The sequence below is a fragment of the Melanotaenia boesemani genome, chromosome 7 (assembly GCF_017639745.1).
Source record: "Melanotaenia boesemani isolate fMelBoe1 chromosome 7, fMelBoe1.pri, whole genome shotgun sequence".
Taxonomy (NCBI): Eukaryota; Metazoa; Chordata; class Actinopteri; order Atheriniformes; family Melanotaeniidae; genus Melanotaenia; species Melanotaenia boesemani.
Window position 1 is genome coordinate 34,800,670 of NC_055688.1, and position 13,390 is coordinate 34,814,059.

At 39.6% G+C, this 13,390-nt stretch overlaps 1 protein-coding gene across 1 annotated transcript in view; it reads right to left on the reverse strand.

Annotated features, from left to right (window-relative positions):
- Positions 1-1,126: 1,126 nt before the first annotated feature.
- gabra4 (gamma-aminobutyric acid type A receptor subunit alpha4) overlaps positions 1,127-13,390 on the reverse strand; it is a 29,643-nt gene continuing 17,379 nt past the window's right edge. Inside the window, exons 8-9 of the mRNA XM_041990880.1 lie at positions 7,340-7,596; positions 1,127-2,987 (exon numbers count right to left, since the gene is read on the reverse strand). Of these exons, the coding sequence (XP_041846814.1) occupies positions 2,451-2,987; positions 7,340-7,596 (794 nt within the window). The 3' untranslated portion in view covers positions 1,127-2,450. The remainder of the gene's footprint in view (positions 2,988-7,339; positions 7,597-13,390) is intronic.

Below are 13,390 nucleotides of genomic sequence, written 5' to 3' on the forward strand. Positions count from 1 at the left end.
CCAGAGTGCCTTCCGTCACGTATGATCATGTTCAGTAGAGCTACAAATGATCAATGCATAACTCAAAGTGGGAATTTGTGACAAAAACATTAACAAGAAGAAAAACACCTCTTCTTCACCTAGATGGCAGCTGGTAGATGAGCTAAGGGGGGAAAGCTAAAGGCGTGGCCAGGGTGGCACTTGTCCCCTCTGAAATCTGAGTGGACATCACCAGTACCACCTCACCACAGGACAGAAGTTTCTCTTCAGGCATGCATGGATCACCAGTATCACTACACCAGTTTGAAGTACATTTAATGTAGTTTCATAATTAGTCATCCTTTAAAAATATTGACATCTGTCTGCACATTTCTAGAGGAGATTTTGCCCCTGTGCAAGTACAACTACTAATGTTATGTGCAGGTATTAACCTGATGTTAGCATGGAGCTATGTAGCAGTGCTAATTTAGTGACCTGATAGCACTAGCTTAGTTTTCAGCTAAGTATATTTAGGGACTACACAAAAACAGTAAATCAAGATTTTCATTAGAGCTTAAAATAAACTATAAAGATACTCAAAAAGTACCTTAGCATCCATGTTTGTTAGCGCTGATCTAGCCAGAGCTACATGTCCCACTTTAATTTAAACGGGAGGCTAGCAAGACTGCTAGCCGATAAAGGATGAAAATGTGGAGAGATATAGCCTGGAACCAGTCTAATTTTGTTTAGGAAGATATAAGAATGAAGAGAGAGGGAGATATTTAGATTTTTATGTAAAGAGGAAGGTCACAGATCAGGCCAAAACAGATCCCAGCCCCTATATCAGCAGCCTGACAGCTCCCAATGTAGAGCTAGCCACACATGGATCCAGTCTACCACCACCACCAGACAGTAAATTTACCTTTAGCATAGATCTGTAGAATGCAGTTTTGCACTCTTATTGTAAAACAAAAAGCATTTAAAGGATTACATCATTTGAATATTATGGTATTTGCTTTTGAATGGTTTATGAGCAGCAGAATTCACATTTGGGTCAGTGAGAGTTAAGCTAAGCTAATCAGCTCATGACTGTGGCCTCTTTTTCTGATACAATTTTGAGAATGGTATTAGTTTTTATTATTTGTTTCTTTCAATTAATTTTCGAGAGCAATGTTAAATTCTCTTTACGGAAAACACTTTAAACAGAGATGTATGCTGGCAGCGAGCTGATTACCTTAAAGCTAGGTGGCAAAATGAACAACAGCTGCAATGAACATTGGCTAACACTGGCAGGATATGGTACCTGAGAAAATAATGAAAAAGCCTTGCAAATGTGTCTGCTTTGTTGAGGCTGTGTTGCTGCTTTAGTAGCAGCACTATTCTATGTGTGCCCCGGGCCTCATGAGGGGTCACGGTGATTCCCCAGTGAAATAGTGCAATATGAGTCAAAAACATGTGGATGACGGCATCGGCTCTTGTGTTTTTCCCCTAAACGAACAACCTGCTTGCACTTTTCCTGCCTGTGATCTGCTAGCAAATAGCTTTACTTTCTGTTCCCTGTGTTTGCTCATATGAATCTTTTTTTAATCACTTGCACAATCATTGTCTGTAGTCCGTTATGGCAGGAAAGAAGCTTAAACCCTACTGTTGCCAGCTTGTCTACTACTTTCCTTCTGATTTATCTCCAAATTTCATCTTGGGCTTTTCAGATCAGTTAATCCGGATGCTTTACAAGACTGTTCAGTACAAGAGACGACAATCAAGTCACGACCAAAGCTTCACTTTCTATATCTCTTTTTAGTTTGACACATATTTGTTCAGGATCCATGAATTATGTAGCGTTAAGTCCCTCCTCCTCCATCAGAATTCCTTTGTGCTCTCAGATAATTTGATCTTTCATCTTCAAATCAGCAGGCACACCAACACGATGAACCTTAATATTCAAATGGAAGTCACATTTTTTTCATTCATTGTAAATCTGTGTAATTTAATAATGTAATTTAATAATGTATATATATTTACATTGTCAGTGCAGATCAGTTCAGGATGATAACACGCACATCCAAACATCTCGCCAGATGCAGGGTACAAAAATAGGAAAATGACTAAATCCACTGCTTTATCTTGGGTGCAGGCCAACAGGGGTCATGAGGCCGTTTGAAGCCGATGAAGACCTTCTTAGTCAGATGAGGCAATATGAAATGTAAAGAGGACAGTGGAATATTCCAGTGTGCAGGTGTTCTTTTGCTATGTTAAGTCAGGCATTTCTAATTTAGTCGTTTGTTCCCATGCTTGCTGTCCCAGGACTTTAGGAAGAAAAAAAGGAAATGTATTCTGAATAAGTTCTCCAGAATAAGGAAATGCTTGACAGGCTCATTTATCTGTTTGGCAAAAACAACAGTTTCTTCTTACTGGGTGCAAACTTTTCTAATCCTTGTTTGGCTCCCATGTCTTCAGAGAAATTATGATCAATCTTGCTGCTAGATCATAGTCTAGCCACCTTTAGCCACCATGGTGTCCTTTGATAAGTAAACCACCCAGTAGACCATGTTGAATGCACCAAAGGACACTGGGAACAGGATCCGTGCATATTTGTCAATTTTACTGGTTCCACCCATACCAGCAGTGGTGGGCTGAGAGCATGGCGTCTGCCTTGGCTCCAGTTTGTTCCCCATCATCTGGATGCGCTCTAGCTTGGGCCCCAGCAGATGCTGCAGGGACGAGGAGTTGGCTCCCTGCTTGCACGGCGTCCCCGCCATTACATCTGGCGTGGAGGGGGCTGCCTGAGGCGTGCTCTTCACCAGCTGGGCGGAGGAGGAGGCCACGCTGAGCAGACTCTCAGACTTGGGGCTGGAGCGGGATAAGGTGGAGGAGCTGCCATTGGCTCCGCTAGCCAAAGGTCTCAGCGGCCTTCCTCTTCCCAGTCCTGAAATGTTGGTGGTGGACTGGGTTCTCTGCTGACTGCTCGACTCTTGCTGGGAAATATAATTCATCCGCTTTCTCAGGGAACCGTTGGTGTCAAGATTTTGCTGTGAAAGACAAACAATATGTAAGTTGCAGTGATAGAGAACTTCTTTTTTTTTCATTTATATTACTTCAGGACTCTTTAGTGTTTTTGTTCAGTGTCTTGGTGTAATTTCCTTGTAGCTTATTTTGATCAGCTGAGATTTTTCACTATTATTCAGTAAAATAAACCATTTAATTTAATAATGACACCATGAAGTCTTCCTGTAAAGAGCAATCATACAGTGCATTTCTTTTAATCTTTATTTATTTATTTATTTATTTATTTTTATTTTTTTAATGCACTTGTCTGCACCCTGCTGTACTGATTTATGTAAAGCACTTTGAATTGTCTTGTACATGAAATGTGCTATACAAATAAATTTGCCTTTGCCTTTTGCCTTTGCCCACACTAACACTAGGGTCATGGCCCTACTGTAAAGGTCTTCCCAAGTACTGGCTTTACTTTACTTTAATTTAAAAACCACTATTGTAACATGGAAATATTTAATAAGGAAGCAACTTTGGCTAAGTGCATCACAGATATGCAAAGCCTGTGTTTATCTCTTTCTGTTAAAACTTAGCAAATAAACCATACATTTAATTAAATATAATTAAACAGTACTGAGAAAGAATGGGGAGGAAAACTTCTGCAGCGTATTGAACTGTCGTGATCTAACAGCTCAGAAACTGCACTGAAAAACTTTGTTGTTGCTGCATCCAGAGTTGCAAACCAAAATATCCACCCACTCATTGTCTATCAGCAGCAGTCACATGACGTAAAAGTGATGCATGAAATAGAAACGTGTAAACTGTAAATATGTATAACTTTTAAACTGTCCAGCCATGTACATATACATCTACCTGTGTGCATTAATTCCAAACCTAACCATGAACCTTTAGCTACTAATACAAACCATTTCTGAATGGAACACAAAAGATTTATATTATTTATTTATAATTCATTTTTGTTTCTTTATCATTATTTATTTATATATTTAATATTTCATTGTAGTCCATTTGATTTCATATTTATCTGCACTATATTTATTTAATTTCTGTATAATTTTAAATTAATTTAGGCATTAAGGGGTTCATTTTCACCTGCATCCCACTCAGTACATTACCACTGTCACATTTCTGTGTTGTAAATAATAATAATAATAATAATAATAATAATAATAATAATTATTATTATTATTATTATTATTATTATTATTATATATAGAATTCTGTTTTATTTTTAGGTAAAAAAAGTCATTCTTGCCACAAAACTATTTCAGAGAATTCTACTCTGCTCTTTTAAAATAGATAGAGAATAAATAAATAAAAGAAAACCCACATTAAACACAGTAAAGTAAAACTCATATAACTACTTCATTAAATCTATTAACTAGAAAAGATCATCAGTCTTGCTGTTGGATCAGGTCATTTTCAGTCAGGTTTTTGGAAAATGCTCCACTGAATCTGCTCTAGTGAAAGTTTCCAGTGACATGATGATGGCTGCAGACTCGGCTCGTTGCACAGTTTTGGTTTCGATACCGTAGATCACAGTGGTGATAAATCAATTTGAATCAGAGATGGGGTTTTCTGGATCTGTCATCCAGTGATTTTTTTCATATATAAAATGAGGAACTTTTAATGTTGTTATCAACAATGTAATGTCTGACGTGTCCAGCCTGTCTTGTGGAGTATCACTGGGTTCTGTTTTTGGTCCTGTTTTGTTTTTGTTTTACCCAATGCCTCTTGGTCGGCTGATTCGTGGTTTTAAAAATGTATCCTATCACTTTTACGCTGATGATATTATGTTGTATTGTTCTTTCAGTGACTCAGTTTCACTTTTTATTCATGCTTCTGGAATGTATGTCTTCATCAAAAACTGGCTCTCTTCAAATTACCTTCAGATAAATTCAAGTGAAACATAAACTCCGATCATTGCTCCTGATAAATAGATCCCCTGATCAAACCAATCTTGGTGCTCTGGGCTCGTCTGTGAAAACCAGCCTCAGAGACCTTGGGGTTGTGTTTGATCAAATTATGTCTTTGGAGGGCTGTTCCTGAAAGCTGACCAAAAATAGTTTTTATTATTTGAGAACTATCTGCTTTTATCTAATCTTGTATTGATTATTGTAATTCTGTTTTACTTGTTTAATAAGGCGACTCTCAACAGACTTCAGTTAGAGCAGAACTCTGCTGCCAGACTACAGACAGGTACGCCCTGAACAGCCCTATTTTATCAAGACTTCTTCCAGTCAAATTTTGTATTGACTTTAAAATTTTAGTTTTGACTTTACGGGCGTTACATGGTCAGGCCCCCCAGTATATTGCCAACTTGCTGTGTCCCTACGCCTCAGGGCACATCCTTCGGTCTTCAGGCCAGAGCCTCCTGTAGGTCCCAAAGACCCGTTTTAAAACCTGGGGAGACCTGAGTTTTCAGGCTGTAGCTCCCAGACTCTGGAATGACTTGCCCCTGTCCCTCTGTGTGGTCGACTCCGTGGACTTTTAAAAAGCAGCTGAAGACTGTTTTTATTCAGGAAAGCTTTTGGTTGCGGGTTGTTATTTCTTTTATGCAATTGTTATGTTGTTTTATTGCACCCATTTTATGTACAGCACTTTGTGATTTTTATAAGTAAAAAGCACTTTATAAATAAACTTTTACTTTACTACAATACAGACCTACACATAAAAAACAATGGGGAAATTAAAAGAATCTTCAAAGTGAGCAATATTCTCACATCAACTCCTTGGCTGAAGGTAAACTTGCTCGGATTTCCTTCTCTGAAAACTGTGTCAGGCAAAATCAACCTTGTCATATTGATCTGATTATAGACCCCCCTGACACAGATGGCCTTCATCTGGAGGTGGACGATAGAGTGTGTGCAATACAGATGTCACTTACCAAGGATTTCACTCATTTCACACAGCTTAAGACAGAAAGTAGGCAGTGCTGCATCGGGGTGGTAATGCAGTGTAGCATCAAAGGAGCTTATCCTTTGAGAGTTGATGTTTTCAAGCGGGGAGTGTGACGCTGGTACCAAGGCATTTGCTGAAATAATCCACCACCACCCCCCCCCACCATGAAATTGAAAGGATCCAGTATTATTGTGTCCGACAACTAGTGATGGACGTGTGTGTTTGTGGATGGTGGGATTGGTTTTTCATCATGGAAAGAGGTAAAAGGCTGAGTTGCTGGAATTGTCAACAAACACTGACCTGTGTGCCGAGCCCTCTGCTAACGGGACCTGCTCTCGAGGAAGAGAGCATTAATATTTCCCCCCCTTCGGTGCCAGAGCTTCTCTGAAACCTATACAGATGTACCAGGGCTGTGTTGCCGTGGCAACCTTCTAATCCACTGAAGTGCCGTTGTCACTGCATTCAGATATGATTACGCCACGCTGGGATTTGGACTGGAGGGGCAACTTAAAGCAGTTAGCGTAAAACTGACGTATGCATTGCTGAGTTATGTCAGCTTCTATGATCAACAGATCATATCTGTGAATTCTTTAGAGGAAGTATGCACATTTTCCTCTTTTCCAGAAGCATCTGAACAGTGAAAAGTCTTTAAACATCAACATAAATACATTCCTACAGTTAGATGAGAAGTGATTTGTGACACATTCATCATATCTGACTAAGAGCGCGAGCTCTAAAACAGCTTCGTAGCATATTCATGAAGTCTGATTCAATCCATATGTCAGCTATCACGTTGTCAACGTAACCTATTTAAACGTTCTGAGCAAAACACATAAATAACATGTCAGTTTATTTGTGTAAACTTTCTAAATAAAAAGCTCTGATCCAGAAATATGAGATCATGATCTTGTAATTTAACAAAGGAGAGAGAGAAAGAAAAGGCACTGCCTGTAGCACTGCTTAACAGCACCTGGGTCCAACTGGACTCAGCAGTCTGACTAACACTTAATTATGACGTCTCATCCAGTTTGAATTCTTGCTTGTGTTGTTCTTACTCTCAGATGTAAGTCGCTTTGGAGAAAAGCGTCTGCTAAATGACTGTAGAATAGAATAGATTAGAATGGAAAGAAACTGTTTTCCTCATTTTCACCTCTACTTTTGTCCTCTCAAAGCCAGATTCAGCTAATTACCTCCCACTTTTATACTTTGTCAAAAGCTTAATTTTTCATTAAACAGTTGCTGTGCTAAAAACATTTATAATCCCTTAAAATTCCAAACACAAGCAGTTACTAAATGTTTAGAGTCCACAAAATCAAATCCTGTTAGTTTTCCTTAGAAGATTTTTCTCTAGCCATTCAAAGGTCTAGGCTAAAGGCCAGATGCAGCAAACTTTTAATACGGGACATGCTGCGTAAGTGCTCCTCGAGGCATCATGTGATCAGATTATGAGGGAAACAAACGTCACCTGCAGCACTTCCTCTATGTCCTTCACCTTGACAGGCGTGGTTTGGGGCACCGGGGGACATTTGGCAGGCTTCTTTTTGGCCCGCTCAATCTGTGCATTGGTGAAGTAGTTGACGGCGGCAAACTCGATGAGGGCAGAGAAGACAAAGGTGAAGCAGACGGCAATGAACCAGTCCATCGCAGTGGCATATGAAACCTTGGGGAGGGAGTGGCGAGCACTGATGCTGAGTGTCGTCATGGTCAGGACGGTGGTGATGCCTTAGATGGAGGAAATGTAAAACAGAGAATGTTTCAGAGTTGGCATGATGTATTCAGGCATTTGATGAATGCAAATCATTTGTCAAGTGGTCTGATGCATGCATATTTATCACCTTAAACATCAAGTTTGCACAAAACCCCTAAAGGTAGATTTAAAAAACTCAAGCTATTCTAAAATGATCCAGAAAAATAAAAAGGTTCCCAAACTTTCAAGTGCTGGTGTATCTGTGTGGGCTGGAATGTATTACCACACAAGTCACAGCAGATCTGAACAGAAAACAAGAAGTGTTCAATAACCCATGCATGTAATGTTGTCCTCATCTGCATATTTCATTAACTGAATGCAGAGGGATAATGAATCATATATTTAGCTCTCTGAAATGGGAGGACAAGCACAAAAAAGACTACAATGCTCACATTCTGTTTACACACATTTTCATTTCTCTTTTATTTAACCAGATAAAACCTCATTGAGATTAGAAATCTCTTTTCCAAGTGTGACCTGCTAAGAAGGCACCATAACCAGAAGTTTATAACATACCACATAACAAACAGACATCAACTATCAAACACAACAAGTAAAAGAAAGGTAGCAGCCAACACTAGGTTCATGAAATACAGCCTGGGATGAATAGTCCCAAGACGTTTAAAAACAGTCACATTTTCATCTCCAACCCCTAAATTCAACGTAAACTCCTCCAGAGAAATCAGCTTTGTTCATTTCAAATCAGTTTGTGTTATTCAAAGTGAAGCTGTGATTCTTTCTTCCTAATAAGAACAATTCCAAAATGTACTTTTACACATGCCAAGCCATGAAGTAATTAAAAATGATGAAAATAAACAGAAATATAAAACTAAACAACCGCAGAAGTGAGAAGATTCGGTGCCTCTTTCATGATTCAGTTCAGTTAAATTTAACTGAGCTTCATTTCTAGAGCACAAATTCACAACAAAGTCATCTCAAGGTACTTTAACAGACACAGTTCTATTCAGTCCAATTCATTGTAGTCCAATGATAATCCAATTACAACAAATCCATTGCATGCACAGGACGATGGCAAGGAAAAATCTCCTTTAAAAAGGATAGAAGGATTATTGCTTGGATCTGCCAGTAGTTGGCAACCACCAACTAAAAACAAACAGTTTAGCTCTACGGTAATGGAAGTGTGATGTTTGCATGTTCTCTAGCTTTTTCCATGGAAAAAACATGTATGTTAAATTATTGTTCTAATGATTATTCTAAATCGACCATGAGATTGAGTGTGAGTGGTTTGTCTCTGTGTTGGCCCTGTGATGGACCGGCAACCTGTCCAGGATTTATATCACGACTTATATTACGATTTATGTCACGTTTTATATCAGATGAGATAGGCGCCTACAACCCCGAACTGGATCAAGCAGGTCTAGACAGTGGATGGATGGAAGTCAATAGTCCAACTTGCATAAAATGATGCTATATCACCAAATCAAGGGACCTTATTTGCAGTACAGTTCATTCTATCCTTAATGTAAAACAACTATTAGTAAAACTATAAAAAGCTTACAAAATTCTTCCTTTTTGAAGGGTCGGCCATGACTAACAATAGCTAAACAACTGCTCATGTTAATAAGAGATAAACAATGAGGTCATAACATCACTGTTGCTCTCCTGTATTGCTGAGAAAAATGTTTCAAAGAACAGGATTATGTCTGCTGCCATGCAAGCTTTCCCTCCAATACCATTCTTGCATCAAAGGATATTACGCCACCAGCTTAGAGTTGCCTGAACTACAGCTTTCATTCTGTCGCACAAACACTTTTGGAAACAGTAAAAGTAAAGTGAGGTTATTCTATCTTAGAGCTAAAGAACATATCGACTGAGGCCTCAATCTCTCCCCAGTCTAAATGTCACACGTTCCTCATTTAGTTGTCAATCTTCTATAAAAAGACGGGCCTAAAAAAATAAACCACAACAGGCCAGTTAGCAAGGTCAAGCTTTGCTCCAACAATGACAGAAGGTCATAGTATAAGCCTGTGGCTCATTGCTCGTCCTTGGTATTATTAACCAATAGCAATAATGTGATTTGGAGAAAATCCCCTTTAGTTGTGGATCTAGAACAGTCTGTGCTGCAGAGTCCTTGTACAACATAAATGCACGTCCTCTGTGCCCAGACGTGACCGCCATATAATTACCTGTCATTCAAAAGCAACTGGCTGGCATTGATAGGTGAGCTGCAGCTAATGGCAACTGATAGAGGATAATAACCTCTAATATAAAGCTCTTCTCAAAGTATGCTAAAAACTTGCTATCAAATTGAAGCAGTAGAAAAAAAAGATCCATTTGATGTATTTAATTACACATTCGTTGAGCTTAAATAGCTCAACTAACCTTTAGTTTAGCTTTGAGGTAAATTTATGTTTAGCCCTTTAGGATAGATAGACCAATGAATCGATAGATAGATAGATAGATAGATAGATAGATAGATAGATAGATAGATAGATAGATAGATAGATAGATAGATAGATAGATAGATAGATAGAAAAATAGATAGATAGATGCAAATCTATGTGCAAATTCAATTGGTAAATGGTCTGTATTTATATAGCACTTTACATCATACAGCACATTCACCCATTCACACACACATTCACACACCGATGGTGGAAGCTGCCATGCAAGGCGCTCAACCACAACCCAGGAACAATTTGGGGTTCGGTATCTTGCTCAGGAACACCTCGACATGAGCTTGACAAGCCGAAGATTGAACCGGCAACTCTCAGGCTGCAAGACGACCGCTCTACCCACTGAACTCTTTTCTGTCCCCTCCAGTCAGGTCCAGCAAGATTATATAAATTCCATCATTCAAAATAGATAAATGAGCCTTATACCCATAAAGCTCCCCTTGGCAAAGCAAATTTGTTCGGCACAACACAGCAGCCAGACCATCATTCTGCTGGTACCGTGCTGGACAGGAAGAAAAGAAAAACAGAAACGAGAAAAAGAAAAGAAATTAAATAAATAGAAACAAGCTAGAATCAGCTGCACCTGAAAAGCACAGTTCATTCACACAAACAGAATTTGACATAATATAGTCAATCTTAAATTACACATCAATATTTAGGTAAACTGGCTATCGTCTATATGTCTCACAAAGGTGCCAAGCCAGCAGTTAACACCCGCTCTCTGTCTTCATGCTAAGCTTTGCTAATCAACTTTCGGTTTCCCACTTTCATCTATAGTATGATTAACTCCTCTTGTTGACCAGTGGTTATCTACCACAGCTTATCCAAGACGTAACCATGCTCATGTTCCATGTCAAACATAAAAGGTAATTATTTCACTTTTTGTTTTGGAGATTTAAAAGATGCTTTTTATTTAGTTCTTTCTTTCTGAAGCCAAGAAACTCCAACTGTGCCATCTCCACTTCTGTTTGTTTTCCTGACAAACTGCTTCTTCCATCCTCAGAACAGGTCACTGCAGTTGAGTCATTGAGGTTGGAAGTCAAAACAGACTGTAGCTGGAGGGAAGAAGAGTAGAAATCCAAATACTGACCACTTAAACAGCCACACACAAACATTCAAACGATAACAGCTGGAATTTACTGCCTCAGAGGTTTGACTGATGGTACAATTGCTGTGCTGCTGTGCTGCCTCTGTCATGCTGGATGCTTTGGGGCAGGGAAGCGGGGGCAGCACAGCTGGACTGTCAGATACGTTGGCCACTGCAGGAGAGCGGCACTAATCTTCCACTACTTTACGATTATGCGATGTGACACCGAGACGCTTTTCTGCTAAGGGTCACAGTGCCTCTTTATCACTCAGCTAACAACCGTGGCACACAAACTACAGCAAATCCAAACATTGTATGGAATTTAGTTTGGATGGATACTCGTAATTTTGCACTGTGATCATGTCACAAAAAGCCAAATATTAAAAAAGCTTGATGTGTGGTTTTCACTTTATTTAGACAGTTTGACTCAATGCTGCAGCCCACCAACAACAGTAACATCACCTTTAATTTATTAAAAAGGAATTATGCAGATTTTAGACAATTTGTTGTATTCACAGATTATAAATAGTCTCCAGTAAACCAGAACACAAAACAATGCATCATAATTGATAACTATTTTCTAAAATGGAGAACAGATATCATTTTTGAAGCCTTTCACTTGCCTTTTAAGTTTGGCGCTTGGCTATCATTATCTTGGGTTGGTAGAGCAACATAACATAAATCTGACTGAGAAAGGAGCCACATCTTCAGTAGTGCCTAACTTCTGAATGATTATTGCAAACTATTTGACGTTATACTGTAAAACAATTGACTACTTGTCACAGGTTGGGTGTATATGAGAAGAACAAGCCTTATTTCTGGAATAGCCTTTGTTTTTGTTTTTAACTGGTTCCATTTTTCTGCTGAAGAGGTCGCCGCATCAATGTGTCTCTCAAATATACTAACCAGTCTATCAAATACAAAACCCAAACGCACCAAATGAGATGAGGAAAATGCGATCAGCACATGAGACAGAACAAACGTGTCATGAGTACTTCAAACATAGGTAATTTTTTATCTTCTATCTTAGTGTATGTGGGGGGCTGGGGGGTCCTGCTCTGCAGCCCTATGGCTGTAGTGTGGGCCCCAGCTGGTCCTGATCTGGTCAGTTCCTGAGTGGGGTGGCTTCCATTGTCTCCTGTTTCGTCTCTCTAAATTTTATTCACAATTTTGGAATAAAATCTTTATTCCTGCTTCTCCGTCCTGCTTGTGGGTACTCACATCCTGCAATCCATTGTAGCCATCTTGAAACTACAGCCGCCGGCAAGGGACAAATAGCACCAACTACACGTTTTCCCTGCAAGCCAGCGCACAACGATTGGGATGCAGGAGGAGAAGATAGATGAGCGCACCTCATCTCATCAAGTTGGAAAATCTGTTAAATTGTTATTCACAAAAATGCAGGACAATGCATATGATGCAGCACCACAGGAGTCGTTTACCCCATCACCAAGAAAGCAAAAAAGGGGACTTAAAAGGCAGCGTGACCAGACGATAAAAAAGGAGGATCAGCATCGTGCTAGCCGTCCACAGATGGAAGGAGCTCAAGAAGAAGAAAGATTTTAAAAGGGATGCTGAAGTTGCAGCTTTTTTTCCTTGACAAGTAAGTCAATAGTTCTGCCTAAATAAGGCTAAAGCTAACTTTTTTCATTCGGTTTTGTTAGTGTTGCTCGTTACCATGGTTACCATGGGCAGCATAACAGTAGTTTCTACTAAAATACACCAGCCTTGTTGGTACAGAAGTGTATGTTTACATGGTTACAGTCTCTTTAATAGTCAAGGTAAACACTGGCTGTCAGTCACGATAAAGCCAGACTAAAAGCCGGTGGGATGGCTTTATAAGCTGGCTTTTCCTGTATCAAAAAGCTGGGCCAGTTTCCCCGTCGAGATCCTTTCCCCCTGTGAGAACCATTCTTCCTTCTAAATACATGGATGTAATTTTAGGGGGGGACATGTCCCCTGCACTTTTTACTGTCCAAAAACAAAGTTTCGCTATAGTAAACAGAGACACGTCCAGCACTAGGACCAAGCTGAAGCATGTTTCCCTTAGTTTAGACCGCCCACAATCTCCTCCATTGGCTCTGCCGTTTCTTGTGTGATTGACTGTCCCCGCTGTCACTCCACCTTGCTTGCGCACTGGTAAGCTGGTCTGCGGTCAGGAGTCCTTGTTAATATGCTGCTGTAAGTTGTGCGTTTGTTCTGCCTGAGTCACGTCAGCTGGAAGGATTGTAATATCAGAAGTTTAATTTACATTAACGATTGAAT